This window comes from Polyodon spathula, chromosome 17 (assembly GCF_017654505.1).
Source record: "Polyodon spathula isolate WHYD16114869_AA chromosome 17, ASM1765450v1, whole genome shotgun sequence".
Taxonomy (NCBI): Eukaryota; Metazoa; Chordata; class Actinopteri; order Acipenseriformes; family Polyodontidae; genus Polyodon; species Polyodon spathula.
The window spans coordinates 34204891-34224697 of record NC_054550.1 but is presented as its reverse complement, the minus strand read 5'-3'; the positions used below and the strand labels follow the sequence as shown (position 1 = coordinate 34224697).

The 19807-nt window shown below is 38.7% G+C and overlaps 1 protein-coding gene across 2 annotated transcripts in view; it reads left to right on the top strand.

Moving 5' to 3' along the window:
- LOC121330300 (uridine diphosphate glucose pyrophosphatase NUDT14-like) overlaps nucleotides 1–17479 on the top strand; it is a 37109-nt gene extending 19630 nt beyond the window's left edge. For both annotated transcript variants that reach the window (XM_041276715.1, XM_041276716.1), the window contains exons 3-5: nucleotides 7706–7770; nucleotides 9063–9318; nucleotides 15110–17479. In XM_041276715.1, coding sequence (XP_041132649.1) covers nucleotides 7706–7770; nucleotides 9063–9318; nucleotides 15110–15359 — 571 coding nt within the window. In that variant the 3' untranslated portion in view covers nucleotides 15360–17479. The remainder of the gene's footprint in view (nucleotides 1–7705; nucleotides 7771–9062; nucleotides 9319–15109) is intronic.
- Nucleotides 17480–19807: the final 2328 nt, after the last annotated feature.

Sequence of the window (19807 nt, the reverse complement as noted above, 5' to 3'; positions counted from 1 at the left end):
CCAGAGCCAGAGAGGGGTGAGGAGCTGCCGTCGCTCCCAGAGCCAGAGAGGGGTGAGGAGCTGCCGTCGCTCCCAGAGCCAGAGAGGGGTGAGGAGCTGCCGTCGCTCCCAGAGCCAGAGAGGGAGGAGGAGCTGCCGTCGCTCCCAGAGCCAGAGAGGGGTGAGGAGCTGCCGTCGCTCCCAGAGCCAGAGAGGGGTGAGGAGCTGCCGTCGCTCCCAGAGCCAGAGAGGGAGGAGCCGCCGCTCCCAGAGCCAGAGAGGGAGGAGCCGCCGCTCCCAGAGCCACAGAGGGAGGAGCCGCCGCTTCCAGAGCCAGAGAGGGAGGAGCCGCCCCTCTCAGAGCCCAGAGGGGAGGAGCTATGGCCCAAGGATGCCTGCCTTGCACCGCCCAAGGATGCCTGCTTTGCACCGCCCAGGGATGCCACGCCCGCTCCACTCAGGGATGACACATTTGGATCGCCTGGGGTTGCCTGCTGCTCCGCATCGCTTGGGACTGCTGGTGTCTCCTTTTTGTTTTCTAGGGCCGCCTCCGCCACTAGAGGGAGCCGGGCCGCCTCCGCCACTAGAGGGAACCGGGCCGCCGTCGCCGCCTCCGCCTCTAGAGGGAGCCGGGCCGCCGTCGCCGTACTACCTTGGAGATCCGGGGCCCCCTCAACCAAAGAAGGCTTGGGGGCTCCGACATCAACCTCGCCCACCACCACCCACCATAACACCCCACCCAAGGGACATAATTGGACTCTTGGGGGGAGGGGAGAAGGGGGGAGTTGGCTGATTGCGGCCGGTGTACGTTGTACATGGGGGGAGGTGTGTGGCAGAGCAAAGCTCTGCCCTTTTTAAATTGGCAGGGATGGGGTTAATTTCCCCTACCTGCCTGGGTTTATTATGTTCAGGTGGCTGGGGTTGATTAGTTGATTAGGTTAATTAACGATCAATCAGCGCCCAGCCACCTGACATAAAAGGAGGCCTCTGCTTCTCATTGAGGAGGAGGGAGCTGAGGAAGCAGGTTGGTGTTTTGTTGGTTGTGATTTTTAAATTTTCTAAATCCAGTGAAGGCATTGCCCAGCCTGGAAACCTTTATTTTATACATTTTGCTTTTTGTCTTTTTTTTTGTGTTTCAATCCCTTTGTTTTGGCCCTTGTGCCTTTTTATTTTTGTATCTATTTATAATAAAAGTATATTTTTTTGAACTGCAGTCTGTCTCTGGGCCTCTGTCCACTCGCCAGCCTGCCACAGGCACTCATGACTATCTCTGCAGCTGTGGAGGGTATTAATACTATGTGACAGACAGACCTGCAGTTACAGTGAGTTCCAAGCCCTGTTTACTTAGAGCCATCTAACCCGAATGGCTTGCATGAACTATGAGGTATATAATAATAAAAGAAAAAAAACAAAACCTTAACAAATAATATCAATAGGGAAGTGGCTGCAATTATTGTCAGTCAGGTTCAGTAAATATGAAACTCTATTCATATGTTTGCATGCAGTATTAGATTGTAACTGCAGCTTCAGTATATACTACTTGTTATTGACTGGACGGTATGCTTAATCTTTCCACAAGGGGTATTTAACACTGGCTCTGAAGGAACAATGCAATATCAAGGTGCTTTCCTTTTCAGGGTGCACCCCATGCTTTCTTAATGCCAAGAGGGACTCCAATTCTTGCTCAGGATGAAAAATATCTAATGCACTGAAAAAAAAGAAACATATACAGTTAAAATAAACTGTTTTTCTTTCAACTAAAAAAAAAAACTCTAGTTTGGCAAAAAGATCTTGATAAATCAGACCCCATGCATTTAACTTTGGTAATCAGAACTTAACCTTTAACCCATTTTTTTTGTCATCACCGGTTAGCATCCTGAAAGAACAACTTGTGACACCCTGTCAGTACAGCCTCAGATTACACTATGTAACACGATTTTTGTTCCTGGGTATTTACAGTATAATCGTAAATCTCGAAAACCTACTCACTTCTAAATCTTTTGTAGTCATTTTTGTATTACTTTAGTATAAATATATGTTAATTTGAATTCATATGTTGTTTTTTTCTGACGTTATGTGAATGAAAAGACACATATTCGCCCGTTTTCCCATTGGAAATAGTGATATTTTGAAATATCACTGTCCTGGTCACAATAAAGCAAAGTTTGTGGGGAATAATAGCCATTTTCTATACTTTTGAGGCATAAGCAATTAGGAAATAACACTTACTACCCAGGAACAAAAAAAAAATAATAAATTTTTACACGGTGTTATTATAGTCGACTTTAATGGCTGAACAAAAAGAAGCCCACACAGCTTAATTCAGCTTAGTCTTCTTAGTACAGTAGTTTGATACTTCCGAAAATGGGTTTGTTTTTTATTTGTTCGGAAGGATAATTGAATTCAGTTAGGGCAGTATGCAAAGTAGGGGCTTGGGCTTTGGCTTTGGCAAGACTACATTGCTCTAACAGCATCATTCTCAGTGGGGTTAATTATGTGTACTTTGGTTTAACACATGTTCTGAGTTGATTGTGCGAATGCTCATTTCCGATGTCAGCTCTACTGACCGTATTTTCCACACTGTGCAACCCATAAAGCAAACAGATGACTTTTCATCTGTGTTTCCCATGGTCGCACTCCCTTATCTGTGCTGAAATCGATTCTCTTTCCCATTGGTAGTTTTAAGTAGTTGTTTCTGTCAATACAAACACAGAGCCGCCACATCCCATGAATGGGCCAGCAGTGCTGTGTTTAATGCCCCACAGTCCTGTTCAGTTGTGTAACAAAAAGAATATTTGCTGGTATCTTTTGAATACGTTCTTCCACAGTCAGTCCATGCACAGTAGTTTGCCAGGAAGAACTGTTTATCAGTCCCATAACATTCCCTACAGGAGTGAGACAGACATGCCTGTATAGGGCACCAAACACATTTCTTACATTTAATACATCTGTGATTAATTGTCTATGAATTTCATTACATATATTTCTAACAGTTTAATATTATGTCTGAAGACGTTCACAATGTATGGAAAAGAGCCATTAAGGACTATAGTAAAGACCCTATAGTATGCAAAAACACTAAAGATCCTGGCATTGAATCCAAGCAATGTATGTACTGGTGGATCATTTGCTTAGTCCTTCAGTGAGAACCACTTTTTTCTATTGCAGTAACACATACTACGTTTAGTTGTTTAAACGGTCTGGTAAAAGGTATTTGCAGATAGTAAACACATTATGCATCACTAAAATACACGAGGCATGAAAAAACACATTACGGACGGCACTTTTTTAATGACAAAAATACAGGGTTTTGTTTTGTTTTTTTTTTAAATCAAGTGAAATGCTTTTTTTTTTTTTTTTTTTCAAAAGGAAGTTTGTTTTAGTTTTTTTGTTTTTAACCAGTGATGGGTGATTTTCTGCTGTCCGTTCCAGTTCAGATTGTATTTACAATGAAAAGGAAATAACAAAGTTAAGGCACTTCGGGGCGTTTTTGTATAAGAACATTCCGGGGGGGGGGGGGTGAACACCCTATCGAGTATTACAAAACACAGACAAGGACTTCCTCCTCCACCGTACCTGTGGACTACGCTTTGAAACAATGCGTCAAGTATCCGAAAAACTCTTAAGAGTAGTGGTTCATTCCTAAGTATTGTTTTTGCTTTTTTTGACAGTCAACTGAGTGGTTGTTAAAACCTGTAGACAGTCTGAGGGTTTTGGTTTAGGTGGGTGGTTAGTGCTTTGTTTCGGAGAAGAACAAACACCCCTAGTATTGTGAGTGCATGCGGGTGTCAGTGTAGATGTGGTTATGTGGGTAGGTCCAGGGGGATGGCTTGTTCCAAGCCAGCATCCATAAAGCCAACAACCATTTGTTTTCTGAATCTCCTCGCAGAGTTAATGGCGAAGTTATCGGAAAAACTCTCCGATGTGAGTTGCACTGTGAATTTGCCAAAAGTCATTTTGGGACATTAACCAATTCACTCTGCCTGTTAACCCTGCACCTTAGGGAAGGGAAGGTGAGACGACAGGCCTGGTGACTCAACACATCTGGGTTGTTTGGTGAGAACTGAAAAATCTCTCTGTCTGAGCTAATTCCCTAGCCTTTCACTCAGTCAGACCCAGCTCAGATTTCAATATTGTAGATATAACAAAACCACCACTTTGTGGCAGGGGGTGTTCAGGACTGGATTGAGTTTTGGTGAGTGCTGTTCTCCTCATCACTAAGTTTGCATGCATCGAAACACAAATGTAAAATCAGTTTCATCAGGCCAGGAGAACAATTTGGTTAGGAATTGGATGGTAGGAACTGGAAAAATAAATTAAGAGGACATAGTTGTAGGCCTTTCATCAAAACTACACTATAAAGCATCATTATCTTGAGACAGAGAACAGTTCATGGCACAATAACAGCTACCCACATTGTCTTTTCAGTGTGCCCTGCTGAGCTCTGCTAGGAGTGAAGAAGCAGTTCAGCTGGATTCAAACCACGAACTGGATTCAAAATCACAGCCCAAAGACAACAGGCTCCCACCCAGCCTGGTCACATTTTAATTATAGCACAACATGAAACTTTAATTGTTAATAATCTACAGCTTGTTCCACCAAGATCTATCTTTCACCATTTCACCATGGGAAAGTATGGGCTTGTGTACTAGGCTGGGCTTCCTGCTTCCTTAGCAGTTTCAACCCTGCCAACGCTGCAGACACCTGCCCCTAAATTGGGGCATGATGTAATGCCAGTTAACTGGGAAAACACAAGTTAAACGTGAGACGTTTGAAATTAACTTTCTGCATCCCATGTCAGTGACCATTTTTGATTAAGTTTTTTTTGTTTTATTTAAGATTATAGTACTTTCCACAGTGGTGCCCAGCTGAGAAGCAATATTACTTTTCCAGTGACTTCTTATTTTTGTTCTTTTTAATTGAGTGATTGAGTGGTGCACAAAAACATAATATTACTCATGCATGGTCACACTCGGCCAGTGGCTAATTACTTGTACAACGTCACACTGAGAGCAAACCCTGGGTATCTTGGCTTCAAGTCCTTTAGTTTAACTACAAGAATATACTGCCCCTGTTGCACTCTTCAGCTCAGTTTGTTCATCTGGCGAACGTTTTTCTTAAGTCTCTACCTGTCTGTGTGTTTATTGTGTCTTATTTTTTTCTTCCATTTCTGTCGGCTTTTACCTTTTTACTTTCTTTGCTGTATGATTTTGTTTATGTTTTGATATTGGTATCGTATAAACCAAAACCCATAAATCAAATGCCCACACCTTGATAGCATATTAAAATGTATATACACTGAAGGGTTTATAGCTGCTAAACACAGTATGTGCTTCTGCTGTAATGCTCTGTCTAAATATTGTTACTCATACATGCAGGGGCCAGATTTGTTTGGTGTAGCTGTAAAGAAGAAATCGACTGTTCCTATGAATTGTGACGGTCAGGACAAGACATGTCTTTAAAGCTCTTCACAAAAACTGCCTTGCAAAGTTCAACCATTGGGCTTCACTGGCTTTTAATGAAAAGATATTACGTTTGAAAATGTTTCCCAGTTAGAAGAAATGCTGTTTAGTAGAAGCGAACGCCCAAGCTACAGTAATTTTGCAAAAGCTTAGACTAATTACAAATGAAGCACTGCTAACTAGAAAGCAAAAAAAAAGGCTTTGAATATGTGCAGCGTTACCGTGCTGCCTGTCCGATTGTAATGAAATCCTATTGTAATGGCTTTCTTCAATGGACATTTTTGAAGGAATTCCCTCCAGTAGCTTAAAATTGAAGTGAGCCTGGAAAACAAAAACAATCTAAATCCTCCCTTAGATAACCAATCATCTGCAGTCTGACCGGCCTTATCTCTTGTTCCTGTTCACTCAGACTCCCAGAGTGGTTTTGTTTTGTGCTTCCTCTGTCTCTCAGTAATGGACAGTGCTTCACCCAACCATTATTAATAGGAGGGCTGAGTTAAGCTTGCCTTAAAAACACTTCAAAAGCTCTTTAAAATGTCCTCAAAGAGGGTAATGGAGATACCAAACTGCTCGGTATTAATTTTGGATGATTGCCTTACTCTTTGCAAGTTACAGAGTCCTGTCTGGGAAATATCAAAGGTTGCTGCCTAATTGACACTGTCTGGTTTGAAAATGGATGGGTTGTGGTTTTTAGCTGGTTTAAGTCAGCTCTTTACATCCCTGCAACAAGGTATTTACATGCCAGAGGGTGTGAGAACAAGCAACATGTGTGCATTTAAGAGGTTAATGAAAGAACAGTACATTATGCTTTACAATCATTCTAGGATTTATCACTGTAATTAAATAGGCATAATGTAAAATATCTGTGTTTCTTAATCACACACCATACATTAATTGGTATGGATCCTGATTATTAGGTCAGGTATTTTTATACATTTTGCTTACAAAAACAAAGTTGTTGCATTGGAGTATTCGGTTGCATAGCAACCACATTTTGATTTCTCGTTTTCCCAGTCGTCAGGCTTTTTACATTGTCCTCAGTGTTCGGTTTGCTAGGGCCTGCAGTGGTTACTGTGTCTCTGGAGAGTTTTGAAATTAGTTAGGGGTTTTATTTGTGTTTGTTTATTCCTTAGCATCATCATCGGACAGATTTGAATTTCTGTCCCCCAGCCGAAAGACCAGTACACATCTCTGAAACTGAAACACCTTCTTGTAAACAAGATATTCCGGCTCTAGGTTTCCTATTTAAACAAATTTCAATAAATAAATAAATGTAATGTGATGTTTTTTAAGTAAGAACTGCTATTTATTTCTTTTAATCATTTCTGTAGTTCGGGACAAACACCAATCACAACATGTTTTAGTATAAATATTTATTGGGAATAGGTGGAGATGGGGAGGTGGTGGGTTATAATGAAATCGAAACGAAGAGGGTATTTATAGTGCTAACAGTCTTAATTAGCTAATGTGTAAATTGAATGATTCAGTTTGGTGACATTGAGATTGGTGTCTGACTCTCCTCCTGAACTTTAGTTGTAAACTTCATTTATTCAAATGTAATTTGCTTTTATGAGGCACACTGAATTACCAGTTTCTCCCCAGTGTTGTTCCAGTTCATTACAGTTGAGGATTTTCAGTACATTACTATGGTATGGGTTTCACCAATAGAGCCAAAAATGCCCATTTTTAACTTATGAAATCTCACACATCCAAAACAGCAACTCATACAGCATGCACTTTCTACACCAAGGCGTGGTTCACAATGAGGTGCAGCAGCTGCTTAGATGCTTACCGTATCATAAAAATATACATTATGCATCGCTGGAGCCCAAGCACAAGCCTTGATTAAGGTCTGAAACCAATCAAGTTGCAGCCTGTTTCAGTTCCTGCAGCACTCCATCCTAGCTCTCTATGGAAATGCAGACGCACCTAAGTTTGTGTTTGAACATAGAATCTAGAGCATTAATGAAACTCAAAAAGAAAAAAAAAATGTTTGCATTTCTTCACTCCCAAAAAGTGGAATGACCAAGGACCATTAACATGACTAAACAATCCACAGATCTAGCCATTATCCCAGTAGGTTTCGTCCACTGAACAGTGAATATACAACACAGAAAGCAGTTTTGCCCAAATTAAAATGCTGCAAAGACACTTTACCACTGAGCATCAAAGGTAAGGCAAGGGAGTCTTTTGAAAACAGATTAAAGAAATGGCTTGTGTGCTTTTCTTCTGGCTCATGCATTGTCCTGTCCGTTCTTTTCCAGCGTCTCGGTCCTAATCTTCAATACCACTTCGCATTGCTTTATCCTGGTCAAGCAGTTTCGTCCAGGTAATCAGCATTATCTGACTTTTTATACCCATTGTGTTGAGAAGTTTTACCTATTAGAAGGATGCAGCAGGAAGGCAGGCAGGCAATGGTGGGAAACACCAGCTACATGATGCTGTTCCTCTACTTAATTAAAAAAGAGCATGATTTGCTATAGGAGTTTGGTTGGTGGTTTTAAGAACACAATGTAAATTGCAGATTTAATGAACAGGCATGTATCAGTTATGGTCTTGAATTGCAGACATTTTAAACAAGAGCATTCATAAAACTGTTGGCTGATATCAGAGGTGTGAAGTCATCCATCATAAAATTTTGTTTAAATTATATGTTAATTAATTGTCTTTTGTCAGCTCAAAGACCTCCTAGTAAATAAAGGCTCTAAATTCAATGAGAGATAGGGTGCATGTTTTGTACAATTTAAATTTCATCTGGGATTTTTCTCATTAAAAATGAGTGACTACAGACAGGATACAGGGGCTGTTTCTACCCACCTTTCTCTTTTTACACATATACAAAAATAGCGATAGTCCCCAGAAGTCCCTAATCTGCTCTTCATTGTATCATTTTAAGAAGATTTTTTACTTAGCAATATCATCTTTGTTCGCCAAAGCTGCTGCTTTCCCTGATCTCAAGCTTAGCCTTATTGTAGGCAAGGGTCAAGCCCATTTTTGCAATTGTGATGGAGTTTGTTGTTTTAAAAAATCCTTTTATGTTGCACATGGCTGCATTACAACAAAAATGAGCCTGCCCGCCCCTTAGATTAAACAATCCAGTGATAAAACTGAGAAACTGAGGAAAACACACCCAGTTCCCGCTTGTGTGTGTGTGAGGGTGTGGGAGCCAGTGCTGAAATATTAAGTTACAAGAATCAGGTACAAACGTCCCTTTTTCTTTGTGCAGGCCTGTCCTGTAGCTGGGGACTTCCTACTGGTTTCTCATATAGTTCAGTAATGGCAGCCTTGAGAGGCATTGTACTGCACGGGAGCCAGGAGAGTGTGTTACTGAGTTCATAATGGAAGGAAGTCCCTCCGTTTAGACTGGAAATGTTCTATAGCAACAAAACGTGGCCAGCAAAAGCCTTAAATAATGAAAGCAATGATGCAATTCTTAAACAATAACCTGTTGAAGCACAGTTGTTGCTTGGTCTCACCCTGGTGATAGTGTAGATCAATCACTGTGCTTATTTATTGTTAGATTTGTGACATTTGGAGGGGGTGTTGTATATTGAGCTGTAAAAAGCAACATTGCCTCCAATATTCTAAATCATTTGTATTTCAAACCTCTTCTCTTTAAAGCTGTATACATGTGTGAGTTGGAGAAACACACCCCTCAGAGTCCCGAAGACAAGGTAAAAGAAGGAGAGGAGAAGGAGGAGAGTGAGGAGAGCCATGGGGACCCACCGACTGCAGCTGCTGGAGTCACTTATGAGCTCTGTGCAGGATTAGTAGACAAGCCAGATCTCTCGCTGGAAGAAATAGCCAGGCAGGAGATCCTAGAAGAATGCGGCTATGACGTGCCAGTATCGAAGCTCAGAAAAATAACATCCTACAGGTGAGGGATGCCCTATTTATTTAGACTTTGAACCATAATATTCTTGTATACTATATTTGGATTTGTACATTTCCAACTGCCCCATGTTTTATAGCTGATAACACTTGGAAGAGTATGAGTTATATTGACATGCGGGGGAGAACTTATCTAGCCATCTTGGATGGGCAGAATTATCAATGTTTATTTTTTTAGATGATAAAATATCGTTTATATGGTGGCTTTCAATGTCAGCAAGCAAATGTTGATGGCTCTCTTCAGTGGAATTTCTTACCATAATAAGGTTATTTAAGCAGTTTTCATGGACCCAGAAAATATAAAGCCCATTGTGTGGTAAGTGGTGCCATTAAGACCAATGTAAGCTCTGCAATATCAGGCACCAAACGCAACACACATAAGAAAATTTAGGAAGAAACTGAGTCCATTCGGCCTGCCTAAGTTCACCCGGTCTTTGTCAAGTTGGATCTTAAAGTTTCCAAGTGAGTCTACCTCAACAACATGAGTGGGTAGCCCATTCCATACACTCAGCATGTTCTCCTTCCCTCTGTCCTGTCTGTTTCCTGGTCCTGGTCCTGGCTTCTGTACTGCACTTAAAGTAATGGTTTGGGTTAACTATGTCAGCACCTTTTAAGGTTAAAGACATAGGGTTCTATTCATGGACATAAACGGTGGCATATCACCCTCTCTGACAATGTACATGTTTTTACAGACAAGAATGGCACTGAAGACACTCACATGCACTGTTAGGAGGTTGATTTTTCATAACCTTGGTTCTTAAACTTGAATGATCTCAGTAGAGGTATTTCTATTCGTTATGTTTGGATCAATTGAGTGGAACCCATGCTCTATTAGAGCAACTCCATACCCTAACCAACACACATGCGTTTACATTTTTGCTTATTTGGTGGGGAAACAACCATCATTTACTTGAGACAGTTACCCCCAAAGGTTATCCGGTCTCCCAGAAGCATTCCTTCACCGGTTAGTAAATACGGCAACTTAATGCCGTAAATCTCTCCAGAAGTATTGGTATCAATTTCAAAAGCATTAAACTGCACGCTTATCAGCACATTACAGTTGTGAAAAGCTCTAAAATCATAAAAGCATGTAATTAGTCATGAACACCTGCTGATGCACCTGCTGCTAGTTGCTGTAATACAATGCCCTCCTTCAATTGATATTACTTTATTTTCCCTGCACCTGCTTTCGCCTTATGTAGACATGGTGCAATGGAATGAAAAATGATGGCATTTCCTTTTCTGCTTATCAGTTGCAGTTCAAGTGCCCTGTGTGTGCAAACACGATCATTGCTCCTCATATCGATGCACTCCTAGGCACAGCTGCATGCCTGGAGCTCCTGTTTTTATTCCAGTTCGTGCTTCATCGTGGAACACCCTTGCCAGCTTTTTATTTAATGACACTTCTGAAACTCAGCTACACTAATCCCCACCTCGCAGTTAATACTTGTTTGATAATAATAAAAAAAAAAAGATGTCCTTGGATGGTTGATATCAGACCTGCAATCTGCCACAAAAATCCTGGTGTGTGTAAAATTAAGAACAGTACCACTCTATAAATGGAAAAAAAGTCAGCAATTGATGTTGTAAAGTCTTAAACACACAGGACATGATCAGTAAAGGCAAAACATGGATTAGTAATAAAACACCATTCCAAGAAAGTGCTGTCGTGTATTGTAGTCAGATATTACGATGGATTGATTTATGAGAAATTGCACAATTGTAGGCCTGCTCACAACTTAAAAATTCAGACTGAAGTCTATTGGTGTAATTATGTATCTGGGTGGAAATGTAGTTTTATGGCGCCTACTAAATACAGTGCATTTGTGTTGTACTGGAATAAGACAGAATAAAATGCTCATTTTGTTGGCTACGGTACACCCATGAGATATTTCCAAGAATGCGATACAAATACAGTGCGATTCAGCTGTAACTGCCATGATGTAATAAACAGGGCCTGACTGCTCAGCTATCCCTGAGTTTGGAGATCACAGATAAATGAACTTCTCAGTTTAACATTTATAATGTTATATATTCACTGTCCTTAGCTGTGTTGTGTAGAGCTTTTAGCCATAAATTCAAATATTCGATAGAAGTTAAAAAAAAAAATAAATAAAAATACTAGCATTTTAAACAACGAAATATCATATTTGCTATTCCAGAGCTGGTAACAAAATAAATAAACAGCCTTTTGTCATTCAAATTGTGGTATGTTCGCTGTCTGTGTTGAGTGTCACATGGTTGCACTGTGCAGATGAGAACCGTCTGAAAACAGCTGAAACAGTTGAGATACTGGGCTCTATGCACAACACCTTGAGCCTTTAAAGTTTATTTTTAAGTATTTGTAAACATTCTCTAAGGTTGGACAGCGATTTGAACCCGACAGTCAACTCCAAACAGCTTGGAACGTTTTAATGACTCTATCCTTACTAAGATAGCATGTGGCTTTGGTAGTTGTCAGAGGGCACTGAAAACTTTGAAATATTGGTTTACATCTGTACTCTACAGCTATGGCCAAAGGTTTTGCATCACCCTATAGAATTAACAATTTTTTTTCAATATACTTAACGAAAAACTGACAAAAATTGGAAAACGTGACATGAAATCTGTCCTACTAGTATGGCTTCCAGTAGACTCTTGTGATATAATTTTGTAGTTTCTCTCATTACATGATATTAAATAAAATATCAAAATCATGTTTACACACACACACACACACACACACACACACACACACACATATATATATATATATATATATATATATATATATATATATATATATATATATATATATATAATAATAATATCGGTGTAAGTCAGTTTTAGATGATACTAGTTTAGAAAAAATTTTTGAGATACATACTTCATATTTGCAGGAATATACAAACAATTCACAGATGGCCATGACCTAGACCTATGATGCACATGTAACATCACGCCCATATTGAGGTATTGTCTGTTAAATAGTGTCAATTAACAGTTAAACATCTCACCATGGCAATTTGAATGGTCTTGATATGTCTTCTTCCATTTATAGTATAGATTGCCATCAGTTTGTATCTTGAAACCAAACACACCACATCCCTGTTATCAGAAGCCATCCTTGATAAGACACCCACAATCGTATCAGTCAGATGGATCTTTCAAGTACACTTCATTTTTCTGTAAACAGCTGCATACCAAAATGCTGTACATTTTCAGTCAGCACAGCAGTGATGGCAAGTTTATCTTATTTCATACAGTGAGATGTAATAATTTCATGAACAAAGGTTTTCTTCATTTGTTGCCTAATTACCGTAGATCTCTTTTTAATTGTCTTTAAAACAAGATTGAGCTACGCTATTAAATAAGGGTGATTTTATCCTTTCAAGTATGTTTGCATGTTTTTTATTTCCATTAAAATATGCATTTTTTCCTAAGCTGGTCCCAAACTCTTGAGAGGAGTTTCCTATATTTGTGGTTAATGATACATAAACCAAATGGTGCCATGCAGTGCGTTGTATGCAGGTAAAGAAAAAAAAAAAGTGTAACTCCCACATTGGGAGAAAATGCCCATCTTGCTGACCTTTTTCCAAATTTTTCCATGTGGCAGACAAATAATGTTAGTATCACTTGATGTTACAAGGGCTTTCCAACAAAATAGATCATTGACACAATAGGGTGAGTCACGCCTATTGGTTTATGTGAGCTAAAAACGACCCATGTGTGTAAACATCATGAGCTGGAAACTAATTTCACAGCCAGGATTTTGGAATGGCATGCTGCTTTATGATGGGCGGTCTTCATCACAGTGTGCATCATTAACTGGCCCCTATGCCCATATAAGTCAGAGCAGAGGCACAATCCATGAGTTACGCTCAGTGTTTGCACTTAAGCACTTCCTAGGCAGGCAGGCACAGGCCTTTGCAGTAAACTATTGCATTTGTTCAGACCAAATGTATAATAACCTAGTGAGTGGGTTACTGACACGATTCCCTTTCAACATCCAGTGCCAAACACCTTTAAGACTGCCCAAGTGTTGAAATAAAAAATAAAGAATGATACAAATGCAATAAGGTGTGTTTAATTGGTACCTCACATATTTTCTGTGTTCAGACATGAAAAAAAAAAATTGTCTTCTACTTTAAAAACAAGTAATTATTTAATATCTTTTGCGCTATTCTCTATTGAATATTTTTGTCTAAGTTTGGAATCTGAATTCTTTACTGGCTGTTCAGTTACAAATTCCAATTGATTTTATTTGTTCATTTCTTTTTGTTATGGTCGACCCAGGTAAAGAATATTTTTCTTTTTCTTCTACTGAAATGCACTGCTGGTTTTTTGGCGGGATTCAGTAATACTCTTGGAAATGTTTCACCATCGTGTGCCAGCCTTTGTGAAAATATTCCAATGGTATACAGTGAACCAATGAATGTAAGATAGCACTGCAATAATATTAAATAAAATACCAGTGATGGTTAACCATTAATTGTTAATCATATAACCATATAGCTTTTCACAAAAAAAATGTAAGGATTGTTTAAGGATTTTTTTTTTTTTATGTTGGAACCAAGCTCAACCATTTTTGTTATTTCAAATGTAATTTTACCGAATATTATTCTCTTAATTTCTGTTCAGTGTTGTCCAGCTGTAATAGGGAGAGTACAGTACAGTAGTTCCAGACCAAATCAATCCACAAAACACTCTTACCTCATCATTCCCCCTTTGACTTCTCGAGTGGGTCATGTTTTGTTTAAGGTCCAGTGGGCTCAATGAGACTCATAGCTATGAACTCCAGATCTTTATTGGCACAAGGTAAAAAACACAAAAAAAACAAAAAAACACCCCGGGTCATTCCGTGACAAATCATCCAACAGGTAACACCCTTCCAGCTCCGATTTACACCAGACTTGGTTCTTGGGGTTGTTTCAGGCAGATTTACAAGGAAAGGTTAAGGTATCGGCTTCGTCTGTGCACATTTTCAGGAAGGTAATATTTTTGTTTGCTTTCCCCCATTTCTAAGAAACCTGAATAATCTTCAGGTAACATTTCATTTGAATCAGGTGACATGAGTAAATGAATAACACCTCATCAGTGGGGGAGACAAAGTCAGCACCTTTTAGTCTTTTTGAATCTTGATTCTGAAACTTGTAGCCTCTTAGGGAAGACGAAGTGACACTAGGGCAAATAACACTGCAAAGAATGTTGACATGGGATACCCATCATTTGTCATCCTTCTCTGGCCAGCAATACTGCTGTGATTTCCCACCAGGGTGCATGAATTGGATATAAAAGTTCCTCAGAGACATTTTCTATCATACCTATCCAATATGTACAGGTTAGGTTTTGATTTTCTCAAAGCAAAAATATCACCTTCCTGAAATTTTGCACAGACGAAGCTGACACCTTGACCTTTTCTTGGTCATTTTTTGAGTATTTTCTTTCAAATATATTTTTTATACTTTCCAGTCTAAAAATGTAAATTTGAGCTTGTTTTCCTGAAGCAACCCTAAGAACCAAGTCTGGTGTAAATCAGAGACGGTAGGGTTTAAAACTGTTTTGGGGTGATTTGTCACCTGCGCAATTCTAAAATGAATGAAAAACTCCTTAAGCCTTTTTAGCTTTTGGTTTTATTTATTTCTTGGTTGCATTTTTCCTTTGTTAATGACAAATAAACAAAGGAAAGGAATGACAAAGGAATGACAATGCCTTGAGAATCTGTAGCCCTGTGTATGGTACTGAAGGTTTCTTTATTTTTCAGAAGGAGTTAACGCTGTTCATGTTAATGTTTTTAGGTCTGGAGTCGGAGTCACTGGATCCAAGCAGACCATGTTCTATGCCGAGGTTTCCGATGATAACTGTGTTGGGGAAGGTGGCGGTGAACCCCAGGAAGGAGAGCTCATCGAAGTGGTGAAAGTCCCTTTACCGGAATCCATGAACTTTGCATTTGATGAAAGCCTCCCCAAAACCATGGGGGTCCTCTTCAGCTTTATGTGGTTCCATAGCAATATGGCACCCAAGTACAAAATTTCAACAAACGTGTAAAAGCTGCTGAAAGAGTGAATAGTGATGTGACCAGTATTTTGGAAATAATAGTCTAGATATTCTTAGTGTTTTTATATATGTTATGTGTGACCCCCCCGCCCCCCCCCCCCCACCACCACCACCACCACCACACTAATATACAAGGCGATGCATTGAATGAGAAACAATGAAAAAAAAACATATTCATGAACCTATAAGACTCGTATCAATTAAATAATAAAATAAATACATAAATAAAACAAGGGTTACCGCAAGTATAATTTGTAGTATTGTATTTGCTTTCTGGATATTTTGCAACTTGAGATCAGTCAGTAACTGGAATTCTTGTTGTCTTTTTGTTTCTGCTTTAATAAGCACGGTAAGATCTTTTTATTGGCAGCGCGTGTGCTGCTATCAGGTGTGACAGTGTTAGTGGGAGGGGTCCCTTTTACAGATCCCTTCAAGCACTCACAGCCAACTCAGGTTCTGCCATCTAGCATCTAGCAGATAAAAACAAAAATCAGCACATAGCAGCGTTCTCAAATTAGCTAGCTTTAGAGCTTCACAGGTTAGATATTGAGACCATGGCTTTTAATGATTGAAAGAGCTAAATGGTGCACTGCTAGAAACAATCAACATGAGAAAGACACACCAAAAAAAATACAAGGGATGGCAAAAGGAAACGATAGCGCCTTGGGCTATTGAATCATACTATATAGAAATGTTCCAGGCAGTTTTAGTACACCAGTATAGCAAAATGCATGGCCCGAGCCATTTGGATACCTGTCACCCCAGCTATGATGGCTATGGATCACTTGCTTACATGACCTTGTTTATTAAAGAACCTTGCTTATTTATAATAGGGATAAGGTTACACTGACACTACTGCACACAACATGATACCTGTAGCCACTACGGGCAGCAAGAGCAACTTTAAGAGCACCTACATTAGATCTTGACATTGATGTGTTAATATGACATAGTTTAACCCTTTAAAGATCAGGCTTTATTGACCTGTTGTCAACATTGTGTCTTAAGAAAATCATTTGCTATGTCTTCTTCACAAAATCTACAATACAAACTGCTGAAAAGAAGGTAAATAAGGTTAAGAACATCCAGCTTACACTACAAACAAATATGATTTTTCCATTGCAGCAGCTGTATTCTTAGTAATGAGGATCAGTGGGATTTCATTACAGGATATGATGATCTTTATAAAAACAATTTCTATGGACTAAAACTAAGAGCATAGGTAGGTCAGCAAAATATTGTTATTTTTCACTCATGGGTTACAGAGCATAAGTTAAAGTTCACAGTACAAAGTTACTCTTATACAGTCCAGTTGGTTTACATGATCACCTTAATATTTTCCCACATACTGTATCACCAATTAAGAGGAACCACAAAAGTCAAAGGCAGGGGAATAAAACTAACAAGTACAAACTAAGGTGTAAGCTGGTCAGTTCACTTCAAAATTGGGCCCTGTATCACCATAAAAAGACATAATAAGTGTATTGGATTTAGGGGGGCAGAAACTAAGGGCAAAGTCCACCCTTCAAGCCAAACAGATGGATGTTTCACACCAAATGTCAACCAAGGAGTTGCAGGTTCTTTCACTTATGAAGGTCACACCAGCAAAGCTCCTTTTATGCTAAAAATAAATAAATAAATAAAAAGTGGAGTTGCGGTAGTCATGTGATTTCCTTGGCTGTTGAGAGGGTATGTTTGCAGTGTAAAGAGAAAACCTGTACACCTAAATTATATCTAGTAATTTAGGCAGAAAGGCCAGTCAGTTGGCTGTAGCGTCTGTTATATGTACCTGCATAACTTGTTTTTATATTGAGGTTGTATGCCAGTATTGGAAAAAAGAGGAACCCACTAAAAAGGGTTTGCAGTTGTACTTGAATTTGTTTTAAACTATTTTAAGTAGACATTATGTAAGGCAACTTTTTTTTGCAATTGTTTGTTGTGTTATTTTTTTACATTGTATATTCTAATTAGTCTCTTAGTAACTATTTGGCCATATCATACCTTTTGTCTTCTTGAAAAGGGTATCATTAAACTGTGATTGCATGAGCTCTACATTTAGATGAATTACATCTGTAGTAAATCTGTAAATAAAAGGGTTAAATTCACAAAAAGGGTTAATCCAGGTGTATGTTTACCTGTTTTAAGAATGTGGTTTCATCCTTTCATCCCAGGCATTGTTGAACTTGATCTTTAGTCAATCCAAAACAGCATAATTAATCGCATCCATGGTTTGACTTGCAAAATCTATTCATTTCATATCTGTTCTAATTGCGGGATATACATATATCCCTTCAACCACTGTGTGTATAATTGTACCATATAACATTATCTGTCTATGTATCTATTTTATAATTAATATTTTTTTTTTTTTTTCAAAGTTTTGATGGCAACTTCTCGAACTCCATGGAGTTCACACAAACTATTTGCAAATGTCTAAACATGTCATTAAAAAATAGTGACCGAAGGGGATATATTGCAGGCAACTAGAGCTCCTTAACTCAAAAGTCAAAATCTTTACCCAAGGCTTCTCAAAAAAATTCAAACATTTGAGTAACAGCATTAACAACCACTCGGAATGATTGCAAACACATTAAAACAGCAAGGGAACAGTGGAAATAAAAATGAAGGAAATGTCATCCGAAACTGTTTAATCTTTACAGAAATGCAAGCACTCTTAACAAATAGTTACAGGTATCTGAATTTGATCCTCATATCCTTCACTTTAGTTGTGCTTGTTAGGCCATGTTCTGTAACTGGACCTCAACTGATTGAGTTTCGTAAACAAAAGACAAAACCATAACCCGAATCTCACCCAGCAGCTGGGAACGGTGTCATCTGTACACAAATAAAAGACTATTTGTCAAATCTGCCTTGCAGCTCATAGACAAAGGTTTGGGGGGAAAAAAAACAAAAAAGTGAAACTTTCAGTTTGTCCCTTGACTGATGAGTTTGATCAGAACATTGAGTCGCCAAGGTGATATGTGTATGCTGCTGTTTAAGCCTTGTGGTAATCACTAGACTTTGGTTCATTCAAAAACAGGGAAAAGGAAAACAGGAATTAACTAACCCAAGATAATTATCCACTCCTCTCTATAGCAACAGTAATCTACAGCTTTGCAGTTGGAGGTGCTTAACAGAATCCTGTTTTTGCCAGTGGCACGTTCGTCAAAAGAAAGAGTCAACAGGTTTGTGGCAGTGACTTGTGTAATGAATCCAAGAACTACACATGGAATTGCAACCTGGAGGTAAAATATAAATAAATAAATAAATGGTTCCTTGCTTTAATCTTTGTAGTGGGCATTGTAAAAAATAACAATGAACCTTAAGTAAAAAGAAAACAAAAACACAGACAAACAAAATGCCAGCCTGGCTATTTAAGCTACTATACCCAAGACACAACCATTTGGTTACAGCTCTAGTAACACAAAAACAATATTTAAAGATTTAGTAGATAGAATAGTAAAGACACAAATACCTTAAATAAGACACAAATACTTAAAATCATAGATCCTTATCCCGAATTAAATATATATATATATATAAGTTATATATAATAGTTATATATATATATATATATATATATATATATATATATATATATATATAATATATATATATATGAGGGGTTTGCAATGTTAAACTTCATTATGGGACTAGGGTTGTAGAAACATGCACAATTCAAATTCAGAGCGTATTACATGCACAACATTCAACTTCAGAATAGCAGGATTAAAACATATCAGAACAACATTCGGCATGCAGTTGTCTGGCGCTCAACATCCTCTTAGCACAAAAGATAATTGGCCAAAAACGGGCTTACATCTGCAATGTTTAGGCAAGATGCCAATAATGCTGCATCTCAGCAATAAACAATTTTCAATTCAAGTGTGCCATCCTATTTCATCCCGTTTCTGTTGTCATTTTATTAGAATACCAGTTAAAGCTTGGATTTTAAATAGCCCAGGTGTTTGTTTCTTTAACTCTTGTAGTAACCAATGTCTGTTGCTTCACGTATAACATCTAACCTGTTTCATGTTCTTTTTTTCCCCTTTTGAGCAGCATTTGTATCGTGCAGGTTTATCTTGCTTCTTTTCTATTACAGGGGTGTCTCTTTAATGGCCTGTGGACTGACACGTGTCACTTTATAACTATGCCAAAATTCATCGGTACTTCCCTTTAGAGTTTGGAAAATCCCCATTTTACTATTGAACTGAATCTATCGAAGACCATCAGTGGTATTTAGAACCCTGTGGTGTTTTCTTTTTATAGTGCATAAAGCATGTCTTTATTGTTTTTGGCTGTTCTCCCTTCAAAACTACAACAAACAGAGACTAGATGGAATGCAGCTGCCAAGGTGGGTTACTCTAAACAGAAGACAGAAGCTTCCTTGTCAGAAACTGTAGTCAAAATGCAACATAAGCCTAAATAGTGTAAGCATT